Source organism: Myotis davidii, unplaced genomic scaffold (assembly GCF_000327345.1).
Source record: "Myotis davidii unplaced genomic scaffold, ASM32734v1 scaffold18, whole genome shotgun sequence".
Classification (NCBI taxonomy): Eukaryota; Metazoa; Chordata; class Mammalia; order Chiroptera; family Vespertilionidae; genus Myotis; species Myotis davidii.
Window position 1 is genome coordinate 1,715,339 of NW_006292696.1, and position 25,135 is coordinate 1,740,473.

Genomic DNA, 25,135 nt, shown 5'->3' on the forward strand with positions numbered 1-25,135 from the left:
GGGGCAGTGCTGGAGGCCAGCTCACTGGAGGCCATTGCTTATTCACAAAGCTCCTGGCCCCTCCCACTCCCATCCCAGGTACTTGGACTTCTCTGGGCACAGGCTGGTGGGCCCATTTTCTTGCTTCCTTTACCCTCTCTCTAGCCTGGGCTGGGCTGGGCTGGGCTTTACCATGGCCTCCTCCCTAGCCTCCTGGCCTGACCTTCTGGCCCCTCCCTGTCCATCCATCTAGTTCCTGGGAAAGGCCACAGCCTCTGCAAAGGGGATTCAGAGGGAGCACGCAGAGCTTTGCAGTGTTCGTGGGCTCAGTTATTGTCCACACGGTGAGCACTGGAAATAAACAACGGGCATGATCATAGCGGCTGGCCCTCCGCGCCGCGCACAGCCATGGCTCTGAGCACTTCACATGGATCCACTCACTCAACTTTCACAGCTCTGGGAAGTACGTTAAGTGTTTCTCTTTTACAGATCAGGAAATGGGGGCACAGAAAAGTTAACTTGCCCAGGATCCCACAAGCACTGGGTGGTGGGCTTGGGTGTGAACGGAGGTGGCTGGCTGTATTAGCCTAGGGCTTTAGGTCCACGGATGGGGTTGGGGTCACAGGGCCTGGACTTCTTGAGATCATTACAGCATTTTCCAGGGCACGTGCATATTTTTTGCTGGAAAAATGTTATCTGATTCCCACAAGGGTCTGTGTCCCCCGATGTCTGAGATGCTGCTGATTGCATCATTTCCACACGCGCTGAAATCCTGTTAGCGCAGTGCCCAGGCCTGCGCGGGAAGTGAGGCTGGGTGGCCTCAGGCCTCAGTGGCAAGCAGGGCACCATTGGAGCAGCTCTCCCGCTCCACCCACAGGTCTGTCCTGGCCCCGGACCAAGGGGTGGGGCTCACTGGGATCGTAGGGCAGAGGGCTGCCCTTATCAGTGGGAGTAGGACACAGGTGCACCGTAGGTATAAACAGGACCAGTCACCTCAGCCCTCCTGACTCCACCCAGGAAACCTGTTCCTTTTTGCCTGCTGTCAGCTGGAACTTCTGAGTCCCTGGAAAGCCCACACACTACCTCAACTGCAAGCTGCGTGTGGTAGGTGCCCTTCCCTCTTCCTACCCCTGGTCAGCCCTTACTTGTCCTGCTGGTCAGTTTAGGTACCACTTCTTCCCGGAAGCCTTCCTCGGTCCTCCTCCCTCCCGGGACGGTGTGGCCTTCAGGTCTCTCACACGCCCTCCCTTCCCCACTGCCACATCATCCCCCTGCCTTGTAGGTGCCTGTTTTCTTGGTGGTCTCGGGTTCCCCATGGTGGTGGCACATAGTAGGGACTGAAGTATAGACTTTCAGCGGTGAAAGAGCCCCCAGAAATCATCTGGCTTAAACCCCTCTCTAATAGACAGGAAGCCCATAGAGGGGCAGGTTGTGCTCGGGGTCACAGCACTTGGTGACTGTCCTCCCCTTGCTTCTGAGCACACCTTTGTTGTTATTGTTGCGAGTATTACAGATGCCCCCCAATTTCCCCCCTTTGCCCTCCTCCACCGAGCTCCAGCCCCACCCCAGGCCTTCAGCACACTATTGTCTGTGTCCATGGGCTATGCATATATGCATAGAAGATCTTTGGTTAATCTCTTCCCAACCCCTCTCCTCCCTTCCCTCTGAGATCTGTCAGTCTATGAGCATATCTTTTGAAAACATTTATTTTCTTATTTTCACAAAAATACCAAATGATTATTATAGGAAATTTAGGAAGCGAATAAAAGGAAGAAAATAAAAACCCCTCCGAGATAATCACTGTTAACATTTTTTTGGATTTAGTACCAGTTTCTAGCCTATGCATAAAATTTTTTGCCCAAAGTATGACAATGCGTACTGTTTTATACAAGTTTGCCACTTTAACAATCTATATGGTAATTCTATTGCTGTGTCAGTAAATGTTTTTTGACGTCTTGTAAATGGCTGCCTGGATGCCATCACATGCTTGCGCTGTAATTGCCAAAGGCAGTCTCCTGTTGTTGGCATTTGCTTTTGTAAACGGCGTCTTTGCTGTTATAAATAGCACTGGGGGTGTATTTTTGCGGGGAAATCTTTATACACTTTGCCATTAAGGATAAGTTCCTAGTATGAGTTCCTAGAAGTTCTCTGGCATGGTGTGTCGTACCCATGTGGAACACCCTGTATTGCCTTGGAGCTGGGGAGGGACCTTGAAGATATTCACCCCCAAATCCATGTCTTAGGTTCACATTTCCTCCCCGGCTGCACCAGCCCAGGCCCTTGCACCTCTGTCCCTGTCCCAACACGCAGTGCCCTGGGGAGCTCTCCTGCTAGCCTTCAGCAGCTGCTTCCACTCATGTTGAAGGGAGACTAGAGGGCTGTGTGTGGGGGGATGCTATTTGGGGTGATGGAATTGGGGCCTTAGTATGGGCGGGTGGTCTCATCAACTCTCCAGAGAAACCCATATAGGCAGCATGCCTGTCAGGAGTTGGCTGAGGGGGAGACTGGAACCCAAGTTCTGGCTGCCTGGGGCCCTGCCCGCCTTCCCTCGACAAGTTCGGGATCCTGGTGTGTGTACCTGTGTGGCATGAGCCCTGAGGATGGAAGATGCCTGTTGCGTTGGGGCAAATAGTGGCAGCTGCCATTCCTGGGCTATTGCTGGTGCCAAGCTCCTGGGCTGATTAACTCAGTCCTCCCTGAGCCCTGGCCCTGTGGCCCAGAGGTTCTGATTTCACAGATGAGGTCACTGATGCTTGAGAGGGCCCTTCCAGCATAGCTCAGCCGCCCATGCCTCACAGCCCTGGCTTGGCTGCTCTGCCTGAGCCTCAGCCTTTTCATCTGTCGGATGGGGCTGCTGGGCTCATTCAGAGAAATGGGGGAGGGGAGAAGCATTGCAGGTCATTGAGAGAGAGACAGTGAGGACGTGGTGTTCGAGTGTGATTTAGAATTCCACCTCCAGCTCCCAGGCCTGGGTAGTGTCTACTGTCTCACTTCTTCCCACTCCTGGAGTTTTCTTGGTCTGGTCTCTGACTCCAACAACTATAACAAATAGCAGCTGCCCTTGAGGACACCAGACGCTGGGTGCTGCTGTCAGCCATGTTCAGACCTTGTTGGACTAATCCCCCAGCCTGTCTTGTGAGCTGGGTCCCACCGGCAGCCCCTTTTCACACGGGGAAACTGAGGCTCCGAGAGATTAAGGAGCTCTTGCAGATCGTTCAGCCAGGTTAGGCAGCAGTACTTGAACTTGGGCCTGGACACTCATAAATTAACCCCAAAGCCCACACTCTGACTCTTCACTTTCTGACTTCTCTCCACAGCCTTGGCCCCGGGGGCCCCACCAAGCCAGCAGCATGTGGCATCCCCGGGCCTGCCCAGTGTCTTCCTGCCCGCTGCCCGGCCCCCCCAGGAGGCCCTGACGCCCTGGGGTACTTCTGCTGTGCACAGGACCACGTGGGGGTTTGCCATGGTGACATAAAGGGGCGAGGAGGAAGGAAGGAGCTCAACCAGCCTGCGGACTGTGCCCCTGGCTGGGAGGAAGGGCCGGCGGCCCGGATCCTCCACTCCCACCGCCCGCTGAGGGCCTCGCTTGTTAACTGTCTGTGAACTTGTTGGCCCGTGGACAACTCCGGTGTCTCCTTCTGCGTGGGGCCTTAGGGTGGCCAGGGCAGGCCGGGCCTCTGGTGGCCAAGGTCTCGGGGACCAGGATGCCCACCCTGGCGCGCCTCCGCAGGCTGTGTCGGCACGTGTCCCCACAGGCCATCTTTTTCCTGCTCTTTGTCTTCTGCGTGGTCAGCGTTTGTGTCTCCGCCTACTACCTATATGGCTGGAAGCGGGGCCTGGAGCCCTCGGCAGACGCCCCCGAGCCTGACTGTGGGGACCCTCCGCCTGTTGCCCCCAGCCGCCTGCTGCCGCTCAAGCCCGTGCAGGCGGCCACCCCTTCCCGTACGGACCCACTGGTGCTGGTGTTTGTGGAGAGCCTCTACTCACAGCTGGGCCAGGAGGTGGTGGCCATCCTGGAGTCGAGCCGCTTTAAGTACCGCACAGAAATTGCACCGGGCAAGGGGGATATGCCCACACTCACTGACAAGGGCCGTGGCCGCTTTGCCCTCATCATCTACGAGAACATCCTCAAGTACGTGAACCTGGACGCCTGGAACCGGGAGCTGCTGGACAAGTACTGTGTGGCCTACGGCGTGGGCATCATCGGCTTCTTCAAGGTACGCAGGGAGCAGGGTCCCCAAGCAGTTAAGAGCTCCAGCTGAGTTCAAATCCCATCTCCACACTCGTTAGCTGAGTGCCTGACTTTTCTTATCTGTAAAATGGGTGCCATGGTAGCACCTATCTCCCAGGATTTTTGTGGAGGTTAAATGGATGAGTGTGTGTAAGGCACTTGGGGCACCCTGTGCCTGGTGCCTAGTAGGTGCTTTTTAAGGATTAGCTTTTATTAGGAGCACATGGCAGGGGAATTGCCTGCCATGCATGGGACTTGGCATATAGCAGGTACTTGCCTGAAGGAGGCCCCAGGGATGGGTAGGAGAGGATATGCTCTGCTAGGTCCCTCAAAACCTGTCGTGGCAGGCCTCCTGAGGGATGGGTATGTCGCCCCCATCTTGCAGATGTGCAAACCAAGGTTCAGGAGGGTTAGGTTATGTATATGTGTCTGTGTAGCCTCTAAGTGGGAGAGCCAGGATTTGAACCGAGACTGAGATAGTTTGGGCTCTGGATCGCAGGCTCTTTCCTCTGGGCTGTGGTGGGGTGTGGGGTTTATGCACCTCCTGAATTGGAGCCATTTTGCATTGGGAGAAAGAGAAAAAGAAATCCCAGTGGGCAGGCCAGCTGCTCTGGGCTCTGTGGGGGGCACCCCGAATGACTGCTGGGGTCAGAGTCCTTGTTGACAGTGTCCTGGAGAAGCTGTCCTTGGGGAGGGGCAGGTGGGGACAGCTGGATGGACATCCAGAGGCTCTGGCCAAAGAACTTTGACCTGCCTGATGAAAGCACACTTTGGTTGGGACTCTAGCTGGGCGCTTGGGGGCATTTGTTCCTTAATTCAGTCAGTATTTACTGAGCACTTAGCATGTCCAAGGCCCTGTGCTGTGCACTGGGCACAGTGAGCAGATGTGCAAGGTCCCTCTGTCACGGAGCCGACGTTGCCGTGGGGAGGGGTGGGTGACAGACAGTGAACAAATAAACACCCTGTGGCGGGTGGTGAGACCTTCACAAAGAAGTAACGCAGGCCAAGGGCAGAGTGGGCGATGGGTATAGCGGTTGAGACTGTTTTTGATAGAATGGCCAGGGGAGTTGTCCTTGATATAGTGACTGGAAGGAGGTGAGGGAAGGAGTTGTGTGGCTCTGTGCCAGGGCCTTCCCGGAAGAGGGGAGGGTAAGTGTATGGGTCCTGAAGCAGGCTCTTGCCTGGCGTGAGCAGGGAGGGGAGCAGGAGGTGGCTCAGAAGGGGCCCATGCCCACTGTTGGATGACCATGCGTTCCCACGCGTTTGTGGACTCCCCTGTGCTGGGAGGAGCCTGGCGTCATGATGGGTTTCCACAGCGTGTTCTTACATGCGTTAATGCAGCAGGACGCTCTGCCACCCATTGAGGTTTTGTGGGTCAAGGAATTGAAGGCTCTTAGAAGTCCTGCAGTAGAGCAACCTGGTGAGATTTGTTCCCCAACTGGCTTGATCACAAAGCCCTTCTCCTCACAGATCGCCCTCTGGGAAATGCTGACCTGGTTTATGGCTTTATAGTGGCATAAAGTCAGACTCTCTTCATTGTCAGACTCTCTTCTTTTCTCCTGGACTCTGTTCCCTTTCCTTCCATGGACTTCATTAAGATCGAGTCAGAGCCCCAGGCCTGACGGTTATTGAGTGCTCACCCGGAGCCATGCCCTGCCTGTCCTCTATGCTTCATACGAATTAACTCATTGAACACTTGTAGACCATCCTCCCAGCCAGGTAGGTATCCTCCTGATTTAAGAGGAAGGAGATAGAGGCAAAGAGGGGTGAAGAAATGTGCCCATGCACACACCTCCAATGAGTACAGATCTAGGGTTTGAACCCAGGCGTCTGGCTTTATGGGCCTTAGTCTTAACCATCATGCAGTGAGTTCAGGAACCTCATACCATTTATTTAGTAGAATTTGCATCAGAGGCCACATCCAGTGCACAGAGCTCCCAGTCTCTGGAAACCAGGCAGTGGACTGTTGTCATTGGGCACAGTTGGTACAGCTGAGAACTTGGATCCCATCTAGCCCGAGTTCCTTACTCTCCAGGTGAACATGAGGCCCTGCGAGGGGCAAGGACGTGCTTAGTAGGGTCGGTGGCAATTCCAGGTCTTCCTGCTCTCCCTACCCTATTGAATAACAGGAGACCCTTACTTGGTTTTGATCAGAGACCTGTGACTTTCTACTCTTACTGGCGCCCTCTGTCGGCCAAGTATACATTTTTTGGGCTCTTTCTGCAAGGCCACCTTCAGCACTGTGCATTGGGTTGGCCAAACCCACATGGTTTGTGGACCCCAGGGATCTGGAGATTCATTTTCCAATTCCCACTGGTGCTGCATTCCCAGTTCAGGAGGAGAGCAAGGGCAGAAACGTCCAGGCCCTTGATTAGATCTTGTTGTTACTTAAAAGCAGAGTGACCTTGGACAGGGTCACTCAAGCCATCTGTAAAGTGGAGCCAATCACAGCTGCCTCACTGGGCCATGTTGAAGACAAAGCAAGACGGGGTGGGGAACTCTAGCACAGTGCCTGGTGCCTGCGGCCACCCAGTCATGCTTTGTCATTTCTGTGTCTAGCAAGCAGCTGGTGGAAGCACTTAGTCTTATGTCTCTGAGCCTGTGCTCACGAGAGGTCCTTCAGGTGGAGCAGGTCTTCATCGGCAGTCCCAGTTCCTGGCAGTGACAAGGGCTGCCTGACCTTTTTTTGCACACTGACTGCATGCCAGACACTGAGTCCGTTGCTTTGCTTGCCTGACCATGCGTAACTCTCACAACTGCCCTGTGAAGCAGACACTTCCTTTGCAGGTAAGGAAGTAAGTTAAGTGGCCCGGCTGGTGTGGCTCAGTTGGTTGAGCATTGTCCCATGCACTGAGAAGTCGTTGGTTCAATTCCTGGTCAGGGTATATACCCAGGTTTCGGGCTCGATTCCCAGTAGGGGAAGTGCAGCAGGCAGTCTATAGATGTTTCTCTCGCATCAATGTTTCTCTTTCCATCTTCCTTCTCTCTCTCTAAAATCAGTAGAAACATTTTCTTTTTTAAAGTTAAATGACTTTCTAGGATGACACAGCCAGTAAGTCAGAGCCAAGATTTGACAACCATACTCCTGGCTTCTAACCCAGAACAAGCTGACGCGAGGCCTGGAGAGGACACATGGGGAGGACACAAGGTCATCAGCCAGTCATGAAGTCTGTCCCGGGCTTCCCAGTGCCTGGACCAGGGCTTCCTTCCGCTGCCTGGATGGCCTCATTGGAAGACTCGGTGTCTCCTGAGTGGGTCCTTAGTGCTGAGGGACAGGAGGGGTTCCCCTCCTGCAGGGCGAGGCCTGCCCTGGGGGTCAGTCTCTGTGATGCGAGGCTTACTCTCCATTCCCTTCCCTGCTGGTTCCTTTCATTGCTGACAGAGTGGACAGTCAGCAACTTGGCTTTTCCCCTTCTTCAGTGTCTTCCAGCTGGGCAGCTGGCTGAGCTGCCAGTGCCTGGCAGTCAGCTCAGGGTCGGGGCTTTGAAATGGGATCCCCCAGTGCCTGTGGTCCAGTGTGACCTTCCAGGCCACAGCAGGTGAGGGACAGGGCCTGAAATACAGTTCTCATCTTTGATCAGTGCTGGCTTACAGGGTGGTGGGGAGCCTGGGGTTGAGAGAGGTGGCCTCTCAGGGCGGGGCGCTCTGCATTGAGGCTTGGGACAGAGTGGGCAGTTGGCAGGCACTCCTGGTAACTGATAACATCAAATTCGGCTCCTATCACGGTTTACAAGGCCAGGGCCCTGCAGAGCCTTTGTGGGAATTAGAAAAAGCCCTCCTGCGTGAAGGAGAGAGTAAGAGGCACCTTTGTGGGCAGATGCAATTCTACCCTGGGGCACAGCGGGTGCCCTGGTGCAGTGCTCACCTGGCCAGCTCCCCAGGGCGGCCCCAGGCACCACCCGCCTCCCTCTCTAGCCTCCCTGGTGCCCGTTGTCCACTGCTGCTGTGCCCCACCCCACTCATTCTCCACACAGCAGCCAGATGGGTCTTGGTAAAATGCAAGTGGAACCTGTTAGCCCTCTGTTCAGAACGCTCTGATGGAGTCTTTGATGGCTTCCCACTGCCACTTCCAGCCTTCATGGTCCTGCAGTCTGGCGCTAGCTGACCTTGCTGTCTCCTCCTCTTTCCTCTCTTGATCACTCTGTTGTCCTCTTGCCATTCCTTGACTGTGCTGAGCCCTCTCCTGCCTCAGGGCCTTAGCACTTGCTGTTCTTAGAACTGGGCCTCTCCCTCTCCCCTTGTTGATGCTTACTCCTTTGAGTCCCTTTCTCCAGGAGGCCCCCTTCTCCAGGAGGCCTTCCCTGGTTGACGACGCCAGTCATCCACTTTTCTAGAATGATGCACCTCCTCTTGCAACATGTGCCTCATTGAAGTTTTATATTTATTTCTGCGATTTGATTGCTGTCTCTCTTCCTTGCTCAACTTGAAGGTTCATGAGGGCAAGGACCCTGTCTGTTTTTCCTCACTGTATCCCTGACACTAAACATCGTGTCTGGCATGGTGAATAGCTAGAGAATGAACAGGTAAAACCTGTACCGAACAGCTGGCACGTGCCAGGTACTGGAGAGCTGTCTGTTCCTCTTTCATTTTTAAAAATTCAGTTACTCATCAAATATGTGTTCACTCCCTCGGGGTGTCAAGCCTATGCTGGAAATGACATAGCCCATGCCCTCAAGAGGGTACAGACTGGTGGGAGAGAGACCCTCAACATAAATGCAGCAACCAAGGTAAAAAGGGCTATAGCTGAGGCTTTAACATGGTCCCAGGAAGGCCAGTGCAGAGAAGAGGGTATATGCATTGGGTTTTGAAGGATGAGCAGGAGTTTTCCAGGCCAAGAAGATAGAATGGCACAGAGACAAGGACAAATTATACCATATCCAAAGGCAGGTGGCTGGGAGGGTGAGAGGGTGTGTAGGAGCAGGGCTGTGAGCCTAGGGAAGAGAAGTGGGAGTTGAGGGTACTGTCTGCAGGTCCCCAGGAAGCTGGGCAGCAGCAGACCCTGGGAAGAGAAGGGAGGTATGGGGAGTTGGGTTCCTGTGAGGGGATGGCCTTGAGAATACTGGGGGTATATGGGGGTTGGGAGAGCTATGGGGTGGAGTGTCTGCACCCCCAGTAGATGCCTCCTCTTTGATCTTGTCTACACTGGCATCACCTCAGATTTCCCCTGTAGGAAGGTTTGTGTGGCCAAAGCAGTTTGGAAACCCCCAGGAAACAGAGCCTGGTGGTCAGGTGCATGGGCTCCGGAACGAGACCACCGGCTACGAACTGGCTCCTCCTGACCACTGTGTGACTGAGGGCCGCACTCCCCTCAAAGCCGGTTTCCTCAGCTCCTGAGGCTCATGTGAGGACTGAATGAGCAATTGCTGATGCCGCCGGCCCTGTTCTAAGCACTTCTGCCAGCATTACACTATCCTCCTCCACCACCTCATGAGCTACTTACCGAATTCTCAGGCACATTTTACAGCAGAGGAACTGAGGTTACATAATTTGCCCAGGGCCAGGCAGTCTGCTGGTAGAGTCCATACTCTCACTGCTGGACTGCTCTCTCTGTGGTTTTGGGCAAGTTACCTAGCCTTTCTGAGCCTCGTTCTCCTCATCTGTAAAATGGGAATGATAGCAATGCCTCCTCCACGGTGGGGGTCACTGAGGATTACTAGCAACCCGCATACAAAGCGCTTGAACCCAGTGCCTGGCTCCGGTAAGGACAGTATACGAGTTAGCTAGTATATTACTGTGACAGGTGAAGCTGCGTTTGCGTGGCCCGGTTAGCACAGGGCCAGAGGTATGCGTGGTAAGCCACCTGGAAGGTGAGTGACATTACTGTTATCGCACACTTGAGATTCTGTGGTCCCTTAGGGTTCTGGACATGATGGCTCTGTTTCCCTCTCCCTGCCTCACCCCGACTGCAGGCCAATGAGAACAGCCTGCTGAGTGCGCAGCTCAAAGGCTTCCCCCTGTTCCTGCACTCAAACCTGGGCCTGAAGGACTGCAGCATCAACCCCAGGTCCCCGCTGCTCTACGTGACGCGGCCCAGCGAGGTGGAGAAGGGTATGCTGCCCGGCGAGGACTGGACCGTGTTCCAGTCCAACCACTCCACCTATGAGCCAGTGCTGCTGGCCAAGACGCGCTCCTCCGAGTCCATGCCGCACCTGGGCGCAGATGCCGGCCTGCACGCCGCGCTGCACACCACCGTGGTCCAGGACCTGGGCCTCCATGACGGCATCCAGCGCGTGCTCTTCGGCAACAACCTCAACTTCTGGCTGCACAAGCTCGTCTTCGTGGACGCCGTGGCCTTCCTCACCGGCAAGCACCTCTCGCTGCCTTTGGACCGCTACATCCTGGTGGACATCGACGACATCTTTGTGGGCAAGGAGGGCACACGCATGAAGGTGGAGGACGTGAAGGTAGGGCCTGGGTACCAGCCCGGGGAGGGGGGCCGGCCGACCTGCACACCTTCCTGTACTCAGTCAGGACTTGGCTGTCTGCATCTCCTCTGCACTGTTAGGCCCTCCCTTGGCCAGCTGGCTTTATTAGTTGCCTTATTTGAAGCCAGTGTCATTTAAAACTATGTCGAAGTATTGACTATAGAAGAATTTGCATCTGGAGGAAGAGACCCAGCCACGGAGACACAGATGGGAGCTGGGCAGGGTCGTTCACCCGCCTTGTAATCCAAACATGATTTTTAACTCTCAGAAATGTTTATATGTCAGTCCCAGAGTTCCTACAAACTCCTTAAACAAGAGCTAGAGCTGGAGTTATACACAAGGCATATTTCAACTGAGGTCTGTGTAGACAGTGGAATTCATGTGTTTAATTCAAAGTGTGTTTACCATACTAAACTCTCTGTACAAGCAGTTTGCAAACCAGGAAGTTTTACAAACGGCTCACTACTAAAGAGAAGCCAGCACATTAAGACCATCACACAGTCTTAGACTTTTCATCTACTCGCTATTTTACTCAAAGTTATTTACGAAGGAAAGGCCCTCACTAGTGAGAAATGGGGAATCAGTGTCGGTTGCCATGAATAGAGGGCAACCATAACAATAGCTCCAGTGAAAACAAAGCCAGGATTAAATTCTGCTGAGACACTGCTGCCTCTGGCCGCCTGTCCTCTTCTACTGATTAGCAAGTGTCAGAGACATATTAGCGCCAAACCGAGACTCCTTTTGATGTTGGGAGGAGGATTGGAAAAGAGACTTCCAAGAGGAATGCTTTTCACCTGCTGTCTCCATCCTCTGATATCACTGTTGGGATTGGCCCTGGGCCTGGAAGGAAGGCTGGGGTGGGGGGTCACGCTCCTGCCTTGGTCAAGAGTAAATTCTCTACTCTTCCTCTTGCCTCCCTAGGAGGGCAGAGCAGATGGTGTAGGGAGTAGGCACTGTCTTGGGAATCAAGATTTGGCTCCAGGTTCCAATTTGACCCTCACTGGGTGACTTGGGCAGGTCCCTTCCCATCTCAGCCTCAGCTACAAAGTGACAAGATGGGTGGACAGGAGGGTTTCAGGCTATTTTCTGCATCCTAGGCTTTCACAGAGGTGCTGGGGTGAGGCGTGAGCGGGGTGCAGACAGCCAGGCTCTGAGCCGTCCCGGCTCCCACCTCCTGGGACAGGGCAGCATTGCTTTGGTCTGCTTTATGAATCGTGTTTCCTCCTGAGATTTCTTAGGACGGTCTTCTGATGGCCCAACCTTGTTCTCTCCCGTGTAACTTGGGCCTTCGCTGCCTGTCCGGGGTTAACCTCATGTGGCAACCAGGCTCCATGCTCACTGTATCCCCATGAACCTGGGGTTGCCCCCTGCCTTGTGCTTATTTTCCCTGTTTTAGAGTGGGAGGAATGCTAGCAGTCTGGAGCCATTTCTGTAAAAAATACAAACAGAAGCGCCCTCTGCCGTTCGCTTAGCTCAGTGCAGACTGCACCACACTCACCAGCCAGGGTCCCGTTTGCCTTAAATGTCCTTGTGAGTCAAAAAGGACAGAGTGGGGTTTTTTCTTTAATCCCAAGCACGGGCTGCACCGAGCCTTTCAGAGACTGGGGCAGTGCTGGCTGTCAGTGCAATTCAAATAACGCCAACAACAGCTGCTTATGCAGGGCTTGGCGAGGGCCAGGCTTGGGCTCAGGCCTATGTGTTGCCTCATCGGACCCTCACAGCAGCCTTGTGTGGTGGGCCTTGTCGTAAGTCCCATTTTACAGAGCAGGGCACTGAGGCTCAGAGAAATGAAGTACCTCACCCAAGGCCACCCGGCTGGAATGTGCGTGTCCACCAGGCAGTGTGTGGCCATAGTAAGATGCCGGTGGCGGCCCAGGGGGCCAGGACATGGAGTCTGCGGTGTTTGGATAGCAGGCTCTTGGATAGCCTTGTGTGTCGTGCAAGGATGTTTTTTTCGAGTCCTGATCCCAGAGTACAACTGTAGGTTTGTTTCAGAAGTGTCAACAACCCTTCATTGACTTGCAAAGCACTGGGCGTGCCATGCCTGGGAACATTGCTTTGCTGGGTGCCCAGTACATCGCTGGAAAGGTCATGGTCCTTTGACATTGGCCTTGCATTCCCCTGTGAGGAGAAGTCCTCCACATTTGACATGTGAAGATCTGGGGCTTACAGTGGCAGTGACATAGACAGACATACGACATCACCAGTTACCAAATGTCAGACAGTTCAACATGCAAAATCTTATTTAATTCTCCCAAGGGCCCCATAGGGAGGTGCTGTTGCCCCCATTACCCGGGGGAACTGAGGCCGGGAGAAGTTATGAAGCCTCAAGGACACAGCAGAGCCAGCCTGGGGTCTGGGACCCCCGTTGCCAGAAGCCTGGTGTGGGTGGCCACTCGGGACTGGCTTCGGGGGCATGGGGCCCGTGCAGCCACTCAGGGCCCCGTGCTCCGAAGGGCTCGTACAGGTGTAATGCTCTGCTCTGCCTTTCTGTCATTCTTAATTTTGAGTAAGAGTCCCACGCTTTCATTTCCCCCAGGCCCCACGGACATTTTAGCCGGTCCTGGGACAGCAGGACACTTCCAGGCCTCCGTGGGAGGAATGGGAGCTGCTGGCTCTCCCCTCACCCCTTTCTTTCTCCTCTGCCCGTCTTAGGCTCTGTTTGATACACAGAATGAACTGCGCACACACATCCCAAACTTCACCTTCAACCTGGGCTACTCAGGGAAATTCTTCCATACAGGTAAGTGGCCCGGCTGTGCCCCGCTAGCAACCTCCAGGGGCCGTTACGTCCAGCCCTCAGAGCACTGTGCCACGGGCAGCATGTGGTCTGATGGGCCATATTAGGGGCACATTCGATCCCTGTACCCCCCCTTCCCACCCCCCAGCCAACAGCTCACAGAACAGTCACAGCCACAGGCAGAGGCCATTGGGGACATGTCTTGGCTCCCCCTGAGCCTCCCTGGCTGCAGGCTGTGCTGTTCTGGGGAAGTTCTCCCTCTTGTCACCCCCTCTACCCCACCTTTTAAAATGACTACTATTTCTGCTTAAAGTGTCCTTGGATTTTAAGAAATTACAGACATAGTCAGTGTCTGCTCCTGTGCTGTAGCTCAGGCAACGGTGCCAAGCTCCTGAGGGGCGTGGCATTGCCTCCTCCCAGCCTGTCCACCTGCCCAGGTTGGAGGACCTCAGGGCAGGTGGCCGGGCTGAGCTGCCTGTGCTCGGGCTGCAGGTACCGATGCTGAGGATGCTGGGGACGACCTGCTGCTGTCCTACGTGAAGGAGTTCTGGTGGTTCCCCCACATGTGGAGCCACATGCAGCCCCACCTCTTCCACAACCAGTCTGTGCTGGCTGAGCAGATGGCCCTGAACAAGAAGTTCGCTGTCGTGAGTAAGATTCCCTCCGGGGCAGAGCCGGGCGGGCTAGGGGCTGGGCTGGGGGCCTCTGGTGGGCCTCTGGCTGCTTTCACAGTTGGCTCTGACAGCTCCTCATTTAACATCTTTGTAGCCCCTGTCGCATGGAAGCCTCACAGAGACCCCAAGAGGCGGGCATTGGTAGCTTCCTGTTAGACAAGAAACTGAAGTGCAGGGCGGCCACACCAGCTAGTGAGACTTCACCCCAGGCCCGTTTGTTTCCGGAGTCCAGGCTCTTCCCTTCAGGCTAGGATGGGGGGCTCCCTCAGCCAGGAGGGCACGAGGCCGAGGCCGGTATTAGTTCTGCCTGGGCCACAACCAGTTCCAGGTCCAGGTTGGCAGAAAAAGCCCCATTTTGTTCCTCGCTCTTGGGTGCTGGAGGGCACGCCACTGGGCCGAGAGTTAGAGTCCCAGCTCAGCCAGTCCCTTGTGTGGAGGCTCTGAGCACATCCCCTTCCCTCCTGGGCCTCCTTTCCCCTTCTGTACCACGAGGGCTTAGGCCCACAGCCCTGCTGCTCTAGCTGCTGATTTCTCTGTCCCATTCTGCAAAGGGAAATAAGGCCCAGAGGGGATGGGGCCCCCGCTCACCCTGCCCTGGCCCTCCTCTCCCCAGGAGCACGGCATTCCCACAGACATGGGGTACGCAGTGGCGCCCCACCACTCGGGCGTGTACCCTGTGCACGTGCAGCTGTACGAGGCCTGGAAGCAGGTGTGGAACATCCGAGTGACCAGCACGGAGGAGTACCCCCACCTGAAGCCGGCCCGCTACCGCCGTGGCTTCGTCCACAACGGCATCATGGTGAGTGGGCCCTGCAGCCAGCAGGCGGTGTGCACACACTCCCTTGAAGCACGGCTTTGGTGAGCTGTTAGTATCTGACATATTTTAAAAGGGTTTCCATCAATTTAGCTGCTGTGTGGAGCAGAGACTGCTGGGGACAAAGTGGGAGGCTGCGGATCAGTTAGGTGCAGGCTTCCAGACAAGAGATGGTGGTGGCTTGGACAGGAGGCCATGTTGGGACGGTTCTGGACTTATTTAGGAGTTAGAGCCAGCAGGGTCTGCTGATGAGTTGGATGTCGGGTGTGGGAGAAAGATGAGTCCAGGATGACTCCAGAGTTTTTGGCCTGAACTGCTGAAAGGATGAGTTGTCAGCCCAGATGGGGCAGCTGTGGGGAGGCCAAGTTCGTCCATCCGTTAGCCATCCATCCATCCATCCATCCACCCTCCACCAACCCACCAACCCCCTCAGTACCAGGCCCTTGAATTAACTGCAGGATGAGGTGGTAACAAGACAGATGAGTTCTCTGATTTCTTGGATCCCACAGTTTCATGGGAGGAGACAGATAATAAACATCCTGGCTGCTCTTAGGAGGGGTCCTCCCTCCTCCATCCATGCCTGGAGGTGCCAGAGCTCCTCTCTGTCCCCATCCCCAGGTCCTCCCGCGGCAGACCTGCGGCCTCTTCACACACACCATCTTCTACAGCGAGTACCCTGGTGGCTCCAGCGAGCTGGACAAGATCATCAATGGGGGCGAGCTCTTCCTCACCGTGCTCCTCAATCCCGTGAGTGCTCCTCCGCCTTGGCTGGCGGGGAGGTGGGCTGCGGTGCCTGTCTGCCTGAGGCAGGCCTCCTCGGGCCTGGGAGCAGAGGGTAGAGCGGGTGTGAGGGCGGGAATTGGGAAACCCACTCTCCAGCCTCAGCTCTGTCCCTGCTCGCAGCATGGCCTGTGCAGTGAATCCGAGCTTTTTTTCCTTTTATAATCTCGCACTTCAGTAGAGTAGTGTTAGCATTCTAAACCACGTTCTCTCTCCAGTCTTGGTGTGAGTGTATAAATATATAAGTATATGTTAATGTACATAGTAAACAATATGTAAACTATGTATAATACATACAGTGTAAACTATTTACCTGGACTTTCTGGGCCTGTCTTTCCTTATCTGTAAAGTGGAAATAATAATTTGTGCTTTAATATAGATATCAAGATGTTAAATAGATATCAAGTGGTGGTACTATTTAGCGTTATGGGATAACTAAGTATTACCTTATCTTCCATGTACCACCACCCCGCCAAAAACATGAAACAGAACACCCAGAAAGGCCAGCTTCCATCTCAGGGCTGCAGTAGTTGGTCAGTCAGATCTGCATTCACCTGGCAGTGCCCAGCCCCAGGTTACACAGCGAGACTGTGGATGGCCCCGATGAACCTTGGGCTGGTTATCGAGTGGCCCTTCAAGCTGAAGCAAGACCCAAAGGTCAGAAGTGGGTGATGGTGGCTCAGAGGCTGACCAGCCCCTGCCTCTCCTCCTGCTCCCCCCTCCTGGAGCAGATTAGCATCTTCATGACGCACCTGTCCAACTACGGGAATGACCGCCTGGGCCTGTACACCTTTAAGCACCTGGTGCGCTTCCTGCACTCTTGGACCAACCTCCGGCTGCAGACGCTGCCCCCTGTGCAGCTGGCCCAGAAGTACTTCCAGATCTTCTCTGAAGAGAAGGACCCGCTCTGGCAGGTGGGTGGGAGGGGGGCGCTTGGAGGCCTTGTCTCAGGGAGGGAATGCCCACTGCTCACAGGCTCAAGCTTCAGACGTGGGCAGGGCTCAACCTCACACCCTCAGACTCTTGAGTGTAAATGCAGGTGCACATTTGCTCTCAGCATGGGCTGACTCACTTGTTCTCATGCACATACGTGTCCACCTCCCACACAGACCTACAGGCATGCACACTCACACACAGCTTCTGACAAAACAGCAGCACAACCGTAAGTGAATATGATACAGAGGAAGTATAGAAAGCATCTGCCAGCCCAGCTAGACTCTTAGTCCTCCCTGCCCTCCTCACTGCAGCAGGCCCTGAGCCATGGGAAAGGGGCCTGATGGGAGGGTGGAGGGAGACCATTCTCGGGGAAGCCTGCCCCTGGGGACTGTCAAAACTAGAAACAGAAGCTGGACTCGATGACATACTCACAGTTCAGAGCAGAGGTCCACAGACTTTGGCCCTGGTCTATTTTTATCGTCTTCCTGGGACCCAGCCGCGCCCAGCCCTGTATGTGCTGCCTGCGACTGCTTTCACGCTGCACAGTGGAGCTCACTAGCTGCCACAGAGACGGGATAGGCTCCGAGCCTAAAATATTTGCTAACATTTCAGAAGATTTACTAAACTTCATAGTAAAAGTTCTTGACCCCTGGTTAAGACACAGCTCAGGCAGCTAAATTCAACAACCCCTTGTGAATTCCCTTTGCATGACAAACCCTGGGCTGAGCATTTTGCTAGGACTGATCAGAAATGGCCCCTGCCTGCCAGCTGCCCAGTGTCCCGTGGTGGGCATGTGACAAGGACTCACATTGTAAAGCCCGTCATTGGGGGTGTAAGAGCCACAATCCGCGTGCCATGGGGCCCATTCATTGGGTTCTTGGCCCCCCTGACATCCCTTCCCCTGTTGTTTTAGGACCCCTGCGAGGACAAACGCCACAAAGACATCTGGTCCAAGGAGAAGACATGTGACCGCTTCCCCAAACTCCTCATCATTGGCCCCCAGAAAACAGGCAGGTCTCTTCTCTCTTGACTAGCCTCCCCCATCGCCTACTGTCTCAGCATGGAACCCTGGAGACTACCTTGCCCTGGTCCCATTCCCCCATAACCTGCCCCCTCTTTCCCAGGAAGTAGGAGTGAAGTTGGGGTGAATAGGAATTGCCTGTCAATGTGGCAGTGGGAGCAGGGTGGAGGGTGGGGAGGGCATGGAATTCTTCAATCTGTCCAGAGCCCCCGCAGCCTCAGGGAGCTCTCCCTGTGTCCTGGGAGTCTCCGGTCTAGGCAGAGAAGCCCAGATCAGCTGCTCAGCAGGTTCGAGCAATGCCAGGCAAAACCGGTTCAGTGCAGAGAGGACTGCGATCAGTTAGTCATGTGATCAGTTGGCCGTGTCTGCCAGAGGTGCAGGAGGAAGTGGTGACACGATGGCTAAGTATCTGCCATCCACACTCTCTAAGACACAAACATGTACCCTCATCTTATAGCAAAAAACTCGGGACTCAGAGAAGTCAAGTGACTTCCTCTAACACAGTCAGCTAGGAAATGGCAGATCTAGGCCTTGAACCCTGGCCTCTGTGACCCGGCCTAGAACGTACTTTTTTGTTTTGTTTTGTTAATCTTCATTGGAGGATATTTTTTCCATTGATTTTAGAGTAGATGGGAGGAGAAGAGGGTGAGAGAGGAGAGAGAGAGAGAGACAGACAGACACATCAATGTGAAAGAGCCACATCAATTGGTTGCTTCCTGCATGAGCCCCAATCGGGGCATCCCAGGTACGTGCCCTTGACTGGAATTGAACCAGGGACCCTTTGGTTCTCGGGCCAACACTGTAACCACCGAGAAACACTGGCCAGGGCCAGAACATACACTTTTTAAAAAATATATATTTGATATTTTACAGAGAGGAAGGGAGAGGGATAGAGAGTTAGAACCGTCGATGAGAGACAAACATCTGCCTCCTGCACACCTCCTACTGGGGATGTGCCCGCAACCAAGGTACATGCCCTTGGCCGGAATTGAACCTGGGACCTTTCAGTCCGCAGGCCGACGCTCTATCCACTGAGCCAAACTGGTCAGGGCCGGAACATACACTCTTAATCACCAGAGTCTAAAGTCTCCTTCTCTGCTGGGGCCTCTCATTGCAGCGTGTGACCATATGCTCACACACAGGAGTGAGCTCTGAAGGAGGAGGCTAGGTCCTGTGTTGTCAAATAGGGAGGGGCATGAGAGAGGGCACCCAGGAGAAGACGCCTGGAGCCAGATGTCGTAGCCCTTCAAGAATTTCACATGAACACCCTGGAGGGTCTGGAGCGCCCTTTTCTCTGAGCTCCCAAGTGCCAGGGAGAACAGAGGCCCAGGGCCGGAAGGGCCCAGCATAGTCCTAGACCTAGTTCTGGGATTAGGAGGAGCCTGTCCTGAGTTGGGTGTGGCTGCTGGGGTACATGGTGAGAAAGATTCTGAGTTCCAGTCCTCATTTAGGGATGAGAATGCTGTGGCGGTGTGTGATGTCTGCAGTGGGTGCAGAGGTTGGGGTGCTCACAGGCATGCCATGTATTTGCCATCCCAGGTTTAGTGTAATCCTTCACTGTATAGATGTGGAGACTAAGCTCCAGAGAAGGGAATGGACTTCCCCAGGATCTCACAGTGCCCAGTGGAGAGCTAGAACCAGACCCCAGGATTGGTAGAGGGCCTGGTCTCAGCCCCTTCCCGTCCCGCAGGCACCACCGCCCTCTACCTGTTCCTGGGCATGCACCCCGACCTCAGCAGCAACTACCCCAGCTCAGAGACCTTCGAGGAGATCCAGTTTTTTAACGGCCAAAACTATCACAAAGGCATCGACTGGTAAGTGGGCCCTTCTGTCCACAGAGGGACAGGAAGGCCGCCGTAGAGCCTGCCCGGGAGGAGGTCCACGTAGCCACGGCAGGAAGCAGCTGTGCTTGCTCACACGCAGCTAAAGTTCCTGTAAACAGGGACAGAGCGGGGTGACCCTGGAGCTACGGTGTTGGAACCTTGTCACGGACAGGACGCTCGATGACCCTCTGCTTACTGCTCAGGGTCAGAGTCCAGCCCCTCCCTGGCTCGCCCAGAAGCATCCTGAGTCCCAGAGGAGGACAGGGGCTCAGCCAAGGTCCCGAGAGCTGGGGACAGAGCAAGGGGCTAACATCCAAGTGTTCTGGCCCGTCCCACTGTGGCTGACCTTGGAACCAAAGTGTCTGTGGGTCCTTCAGAGGCGGCTCGCTAGCCTCCAGGGAGTCGCCTGGGGAGTGGCTGACATCGCAGCTTCCACCAGAAGCCGTCACCCGAGGTTACTATGGTGTAGGCACCGCGCGGGGATGGTGTTATGTTCCTTTTTCAATTTACATCTTTCTCTACTGTTTGTCTTTTCTTACCTTACACATGTGTTACTCTCCTGTATTATTGTTATGTCAGTAGTTTACCTGGGTGGAGAGATCATGACAATTTTTGTTTTGTTTTCGCTATTGGTCTATGTCTCTTGTTTTCCATCTCTCTATTTACCTACTTACCTACCTGTCTCTCTGTCTATATCTCTAAAATGGCTGCAACTGTTAAAACCTATTGTGGTCCTGGCTGGTGTGGCTCAGTTGATTAAGTGTCGTCCCACCCATGCACCCAAACATCACTGGTTTGATTCCCGGTCAGGGCACATGCCCCAGGGTGTATGCGGAGACAGCCTATCAGTACTTCTTTCACTCTGTCTGTCTCTCTTCCTCTCCCTTCCTCTCTCTAAAAAAATAAAAAAGTAAAAATCAATACAAACATATTTTTTTAAAAGTGAAAAAACAAATTAAACCTATTGTGGTGAGATGTATTCTTGGAAGCCAGCGTTTTTCAGATTGCAGGGAGGGCTGTGCCATAACACCATCTATTTAGCAGCACCGTCAGCAGGGTCTGGGGCAGCACTCCATTAGCAAACACATCAATACGTCTGTGGCAAAGTATGTGAATATTTATACCAAGTAAGATTAATGTCAGCTTTTTGCTGCCAAATGGCTTCGCTACAAAGCTTCTGTTTTCAGAGCTTTCTTGATCTAAGTATTACAATGAATTGTGGACAGAAAGATGCATTTTATGAAGAAAATTCAGGAAGAGAGGAAGAAAGAAAGAAAAAAGAGAGAGAGAGAGAAGAGGAGAGAAGAGAGAAGAGAAAAGAGCAGAGCAGTTCCTCAGCCCATGCCCAAGGTTTTGATTTCGTAGATGTGAAGGGTGGGTGCAGGAGCCCACCTGCCTCATGTGGCTCTGATGAGGGACATCCCTGGGACCCCCCTGGAGGGCCCCTGTCTCACAGCTTAGGGTAGGGATCCCACACTGTAACTAGGGTGGACCTCGTGCACTTGGGTTCCCACGAACCCCTGAAAATGTCCCTCTATTTTGCTTGAGTAGGTGCCCCTGGGGGTTCTGGAATGTCCATCCAGTTTTTTAAGTGACCTTCAATTTAGAGATGGTCTCAAAGGACTAGTGTGGACGGTCACTCCGGGTGGGATATGGGAGGTTCATCTGGGAAACTGTCAGGCCGCTCAGAGTCCCAGCTCGCCCCCTGGTGGCCGTGGGAGTTAGGGCCCTGTCCGTTTTACTCTGGGAGCATCTGTTTAGGAAGGAGACATAACCCATAGTCTTCAGATTGTCCTCACCCCAAGGATTTCCAGAAAGGGAGACTGCCAAGTGGCATTCCTCTAGCATCGCTGCCAGAAGCAAGTCCTTGCTTGGCTGGGAGCCATGTGCCCTGCTTGCTTTCGGAAGTTCAACCCCCAGCGACCCTCGCCCTCTGTGCTGTATCCCTCAGCCCCCTCCTCAGGAGTTTTGACTGTGAGCCACCCTTTGGGTCCTGCAGGTACATGGAGTTCTTCCCCATCCCCTCCAACACCACCTCCGACTTCTACTTTGAGAAAAGCGCCAACTACTTTGATTCGGAAGTGGCTCCCCGGCGGGCAGCCGCCCTGTTGCCCAAAGCCAAGGTCCTGACCATCCTCATCAACCCAGCGGACCGGGCCTATTCCTGGTACCAGGTGAGCTGGGCCAGAGCAGAGCCCTGGTTGGGGGCGTGGGGCTTTCTGCTACTCATTCGTTCAATAAATACTAGCCCAGCTGGTGTGGCTCAGTGGTTGAGCATTGAGCCATAAACCAGGAAGTCGAGGTTCAATTCCCAGTCAGGGAACATGTCCAGGTTGTGGGCTTGACCCCCAGAAGGGGATGTGCAGGAGGCAGCCAATCAATGATTCTCTCTCATCATTGATGTTTCTGTCTCTCCCTCTTCGTTTCTCTGAAATCAGTAAAACAACAAGAACAGCAAAAACCAAATATTTACTAGTCACAGCCTAGCTCGGCTCCTGGGCTGTGGTGGTGGGTAAGATTGGAGTCCCACCTCCATGGTGCTTCTAGCCTGGTGGAGGAAGCCGGCAGAAATCCTTGGTGAATCCCAGCCAACAGTTACCTGCCCACCCTCCTAGCTTTGTCTGGGGTCCTGCCTCTCATTCTGATGCCAAAAAGAGGTGGAGCTGGGTCTGCTTTGATTTGGTGAATAGTGATCTGGGCTGATCCTCCCTGTGGCCCCTCACTGGGTACTGGGAGGGGCAGGGGCGGGAATTCAGAGGAGGACAGGATAATAGGATCTGTCATTCTCAGTGGAGGATGCAACGCCTGATCAGGTTAGGAAGTCACCTGAACTGTATCCATGTCAGAGTATGACTCCTAGTCCGTCCTGGAGAACTAGGACTTCGTTTGATTTCGACAACGTGACTTAACAGGCCTTTTTGGTGGTGTCCTTCCCTGCCAGCCATGTGATGTGCTGGGGTCTTGGGGGTACCTGGTCTACCAGCCAATCCAGAAAGGGCTCCTCAGGCCACTGTAGGCAGCTCCCTGTCCCCTCTGAGCCTGTGCACCTGGGTGCTGGTGGCTGTCTCCTCTCTGGGGCCTCGCTGTGCCCACAGCACTGGCAGGGGGCCGGCTACAGACTCTCTTTGCTGTCTGTCCCACAGACTCCCCCGTTCCTCTGAGCCGGGGGCAACCCTCAGTGGGAGTATGGGGACAGGTGAGGGTCCCCCTGGTCGGCAGGTCCCTGATCTCTGGACCATGGGAATTCTGCGGATGCTGAGGACTCATGGCATTATTTCAGGTGGTTGAAACCTGGCATTTCCCCCTGTCCATTTCTTCCAGTCCTTCTGTCTTAGTCTCCTCAGGTGTCATAATGAGATATTCTAGACTGGGTGGCCTAGACAACAGGAATTTATTTCCCATAGTTTTGGAGGCTAGAAATGCAAGATCACGGTGGCACTAGTGCAGCCCCCGATGAGGGTGCTCTTCCTTGCTGTTAGACGACTGCCTTCTCCCTGTGTCCTCACGTGGCCAAGAGAGCGGCGTGCGTGCTGGCGTTTCTTCTTACAGGGACGCTAATCCCATCACCAGGGCCCCACCCTTGTGACCTCATCTCGGACTCGGCCTCATTACGGCCCCAAGGCCCCATCTTCAATGTTATCACATCGGGGTCAGGGCTTCCACGTACGGGGAGGGGACAGACATTCAGTCTGTAACACCTTCTGATTTATATAAAGGAGACGTTTTTAATTTGGCACAAGTGGCACATAATTCCTTTCTAACATTGTTAGGCTGTGTCTTCAACAGAGAGTGCGAGCTTTGGGGTCCGGGCCTGTAGCAGATGTTTATGTCTGACTGTGCATTATTTTTATTGTATTTATGAACTTTCCATGTGCAACAACTGTTCTAGTTTTCCATTTATGGAGGGGATAGTGGGTTTTCTTTAGAAATTACTGTGTGTGAATAAGAAAGATGAGTCAATGTAAAGAAGGGTATGCTGACATTGGCACATGCAGGTGGTTTGTGGGTATTGCAGAAATTACAGAGATGACATGCAAATTACCAGCGTTTGGAAACTGATCTCCTACAACTCATGTCTTGCAAAGATGAGGAAACTAGGGCTCTGAGGGGCCAGTGACTCCCTGAGGTCAGATGTGAAACAGACGGTAGACTTGAACCCAGGGCTCTGGTGGCCTCATGGCTGCTCGCCCACTCAAGCTTCTTCCTGCTTGCCCTCCAAGTGACCTGCCGACCCTCTCCCCTTGCCCGCAGCACCAGCGAGCCCACGATGACCCCGTGGCCCTGAAGTACACCTTCCACGAGGTGATCACGGCCGGGCCCGACGCGTCCTTGAAGTTGCGTGCCCTGCAGAACCGCTGCCTGGTCCCCGGCTGGTACGCCACCCACATTGAGCGCTGGCTCAGCGCCTTTCACGCCAATCAGGTAGCCACCTATCCCTCCCCCGGGAGGGCCAGCACAGTATGGGCGTGCTGTGGTTGGCAAAGAGCCTCCAAACCTCTCCCACCAGTCACGGGGCCGGAAATGCCATCCCTGTCGGGTTAAACCTCTGGGGTCCTCTAAGGTTTCAGTCTTGTTTATCCCAAGGTCGATGTGTGAGAATCCCCAAGTCCTTGTTCCATCACAACAGAGGCTGTATTCTTAAGGGGACCCAGAAAGCCCTGGAGTAGGTCCCTGGGAGGGGATTTGGGGGTGTGGTGATGGAGGGAGAACCTAGTTGGAGGGGTAGGCAGGGCCAGATCACGAGACACGTTTAGGAAAACTTGGAGGACTCAGGCAGGAGAGCAACATACGGGCCAAGAAGCCTGAGGAGAGGCCAGCGAGGGCAGTTGTGGGGATGGGAGGAAGGGATGACCTCGGTCAGGGAGGCGGACAGAGACCAGGGAGCGAGGCGCAGGGGGCAGGGGGGCAGGGACACCTGCCATTCAGAGGCGGGGGAGGCAACAGACTCTCCAGAGTGCGGGAACCCCAGTTTGTAACCATGGTTACTGACCCAGAAAACTGGGGACCCTTTGCCACGGGAGTGAACGCAGGTTCAATGATGCCTTTATCTTTTCTTTTTTTCCAGATTCTGGTCTTGGATGGCAAACTGCTGAGAACAGAACCTGCCAAAGTGATGGACACAGTGCAGAAGTTCCTCGGGGTGACCAGCACCATCGACTACCACAAAGCCTTGGCGTGAGTGGGGCCTTCGAACGGATTTCCTGAGCAGGCAGCTGGGCCAGACACCGAAGTGTAGAGTGATGACGGGAGAGACAGGTCAATTAGCAGCAGCCGGTGCGAGGACGGATGCATGTCCTTGACGGCAATTTAGGAGAAAAGCTACGAATAACATGACTTCGGTCATAGCTATAAATGTTCTCCTCTGTCGGCCCCACCCCTGGGGTGTTCTGTTCAGTCGTGCGGGGCATTTTCAGATGTCTCACCTGTTAGACCCACAGTGAGCAGCCGCAGTTCTCACAAGGTTTCTTAGCCTTAGGTTATGACTTAATATAATTTTAGGAAAAGCAAACTGCAGATGTTGTTGAGGGTTAATAATCCCAGTCCTTCAGAGCCCAGTGCAGACGTGCGGAGAGCGCCCTCTCCAGCGCGTGCTGCCGGGCTCAGGGCTGGCACAGGCTGCCTCCCGTGCTGGGTACAGACAGCGCCCTCAGCGGCCCAGGGGCGTCTTGAGAAGGAAGAATGAAGCACCTCCCGGCTGCCTTCCTAGGAACG

At 54.3% G+C, this 25,135-nt stretch overlaps 1 protein-coding gene across 6 annotated transcripts in view; it reads left to right on the plus strand.

Annotated features, from left to right (window-relative positions):
* Positions 1–25,135, plus strand: part of NDST1 (N-deacetylase/N-sulfotransferase 1) — a 52,327-nt gene that overhangs the window by 24,139 nt on the left and 3,053 nt on the right. For 5 of the 6 annotated variants that reach the window (XM_006766256.2, XM_006766254.2, XM_006766257.2 and 2 more), the window contains 12 exons: positions 3,297–4,196; positions 10,120–10,614; positions 13,291–13,378; positions 13,868–14,022; positions 14,663–14,848; positions 15,482–15,610; positions 16,375–16,557; positions 17,493–17,589; positions 19,291–19,414; positions 21,423–21,597; positions 23,675–23,845; positions 24,489–24,598. In XM_006766256.2, coding sequence (XP_006766319.1) covers positions 3,684–4,196; positions 10,120–10,614; positions 13,291–13,378; positions 13,868–14,022; positions 14,663–14,848; positions 15,482–15,610; positions 16,375–16,557; positions 17,493–17,589; positions 19,291–19,414; positions 21,423–21,597; positions 23,675–23,845; positions 24,489–24,598 — 2,426 coding nt within the window. In that variant the 5' untranslated portion in view covers positions 3,297–3,683. Of the gene's footprint in view, positions 1–952; positions 1,084–3,296; positions 4,197–10,119; positions 10,615–13,290; positions 13,379–13,867; positions 14,023–14,662; positions 14,849–15,481; positions 15,611–16,374; positions 16,558–17,492; positions 17,590–19,290; positions 19,415–21,422; positions 21,598–23,674; positions 23,846–24,488; positions 24,599–25,135 lie in introns of all 6 variants that reach the window. The other variant, XM_006766255.2, reaches the window with a different exon arrangement.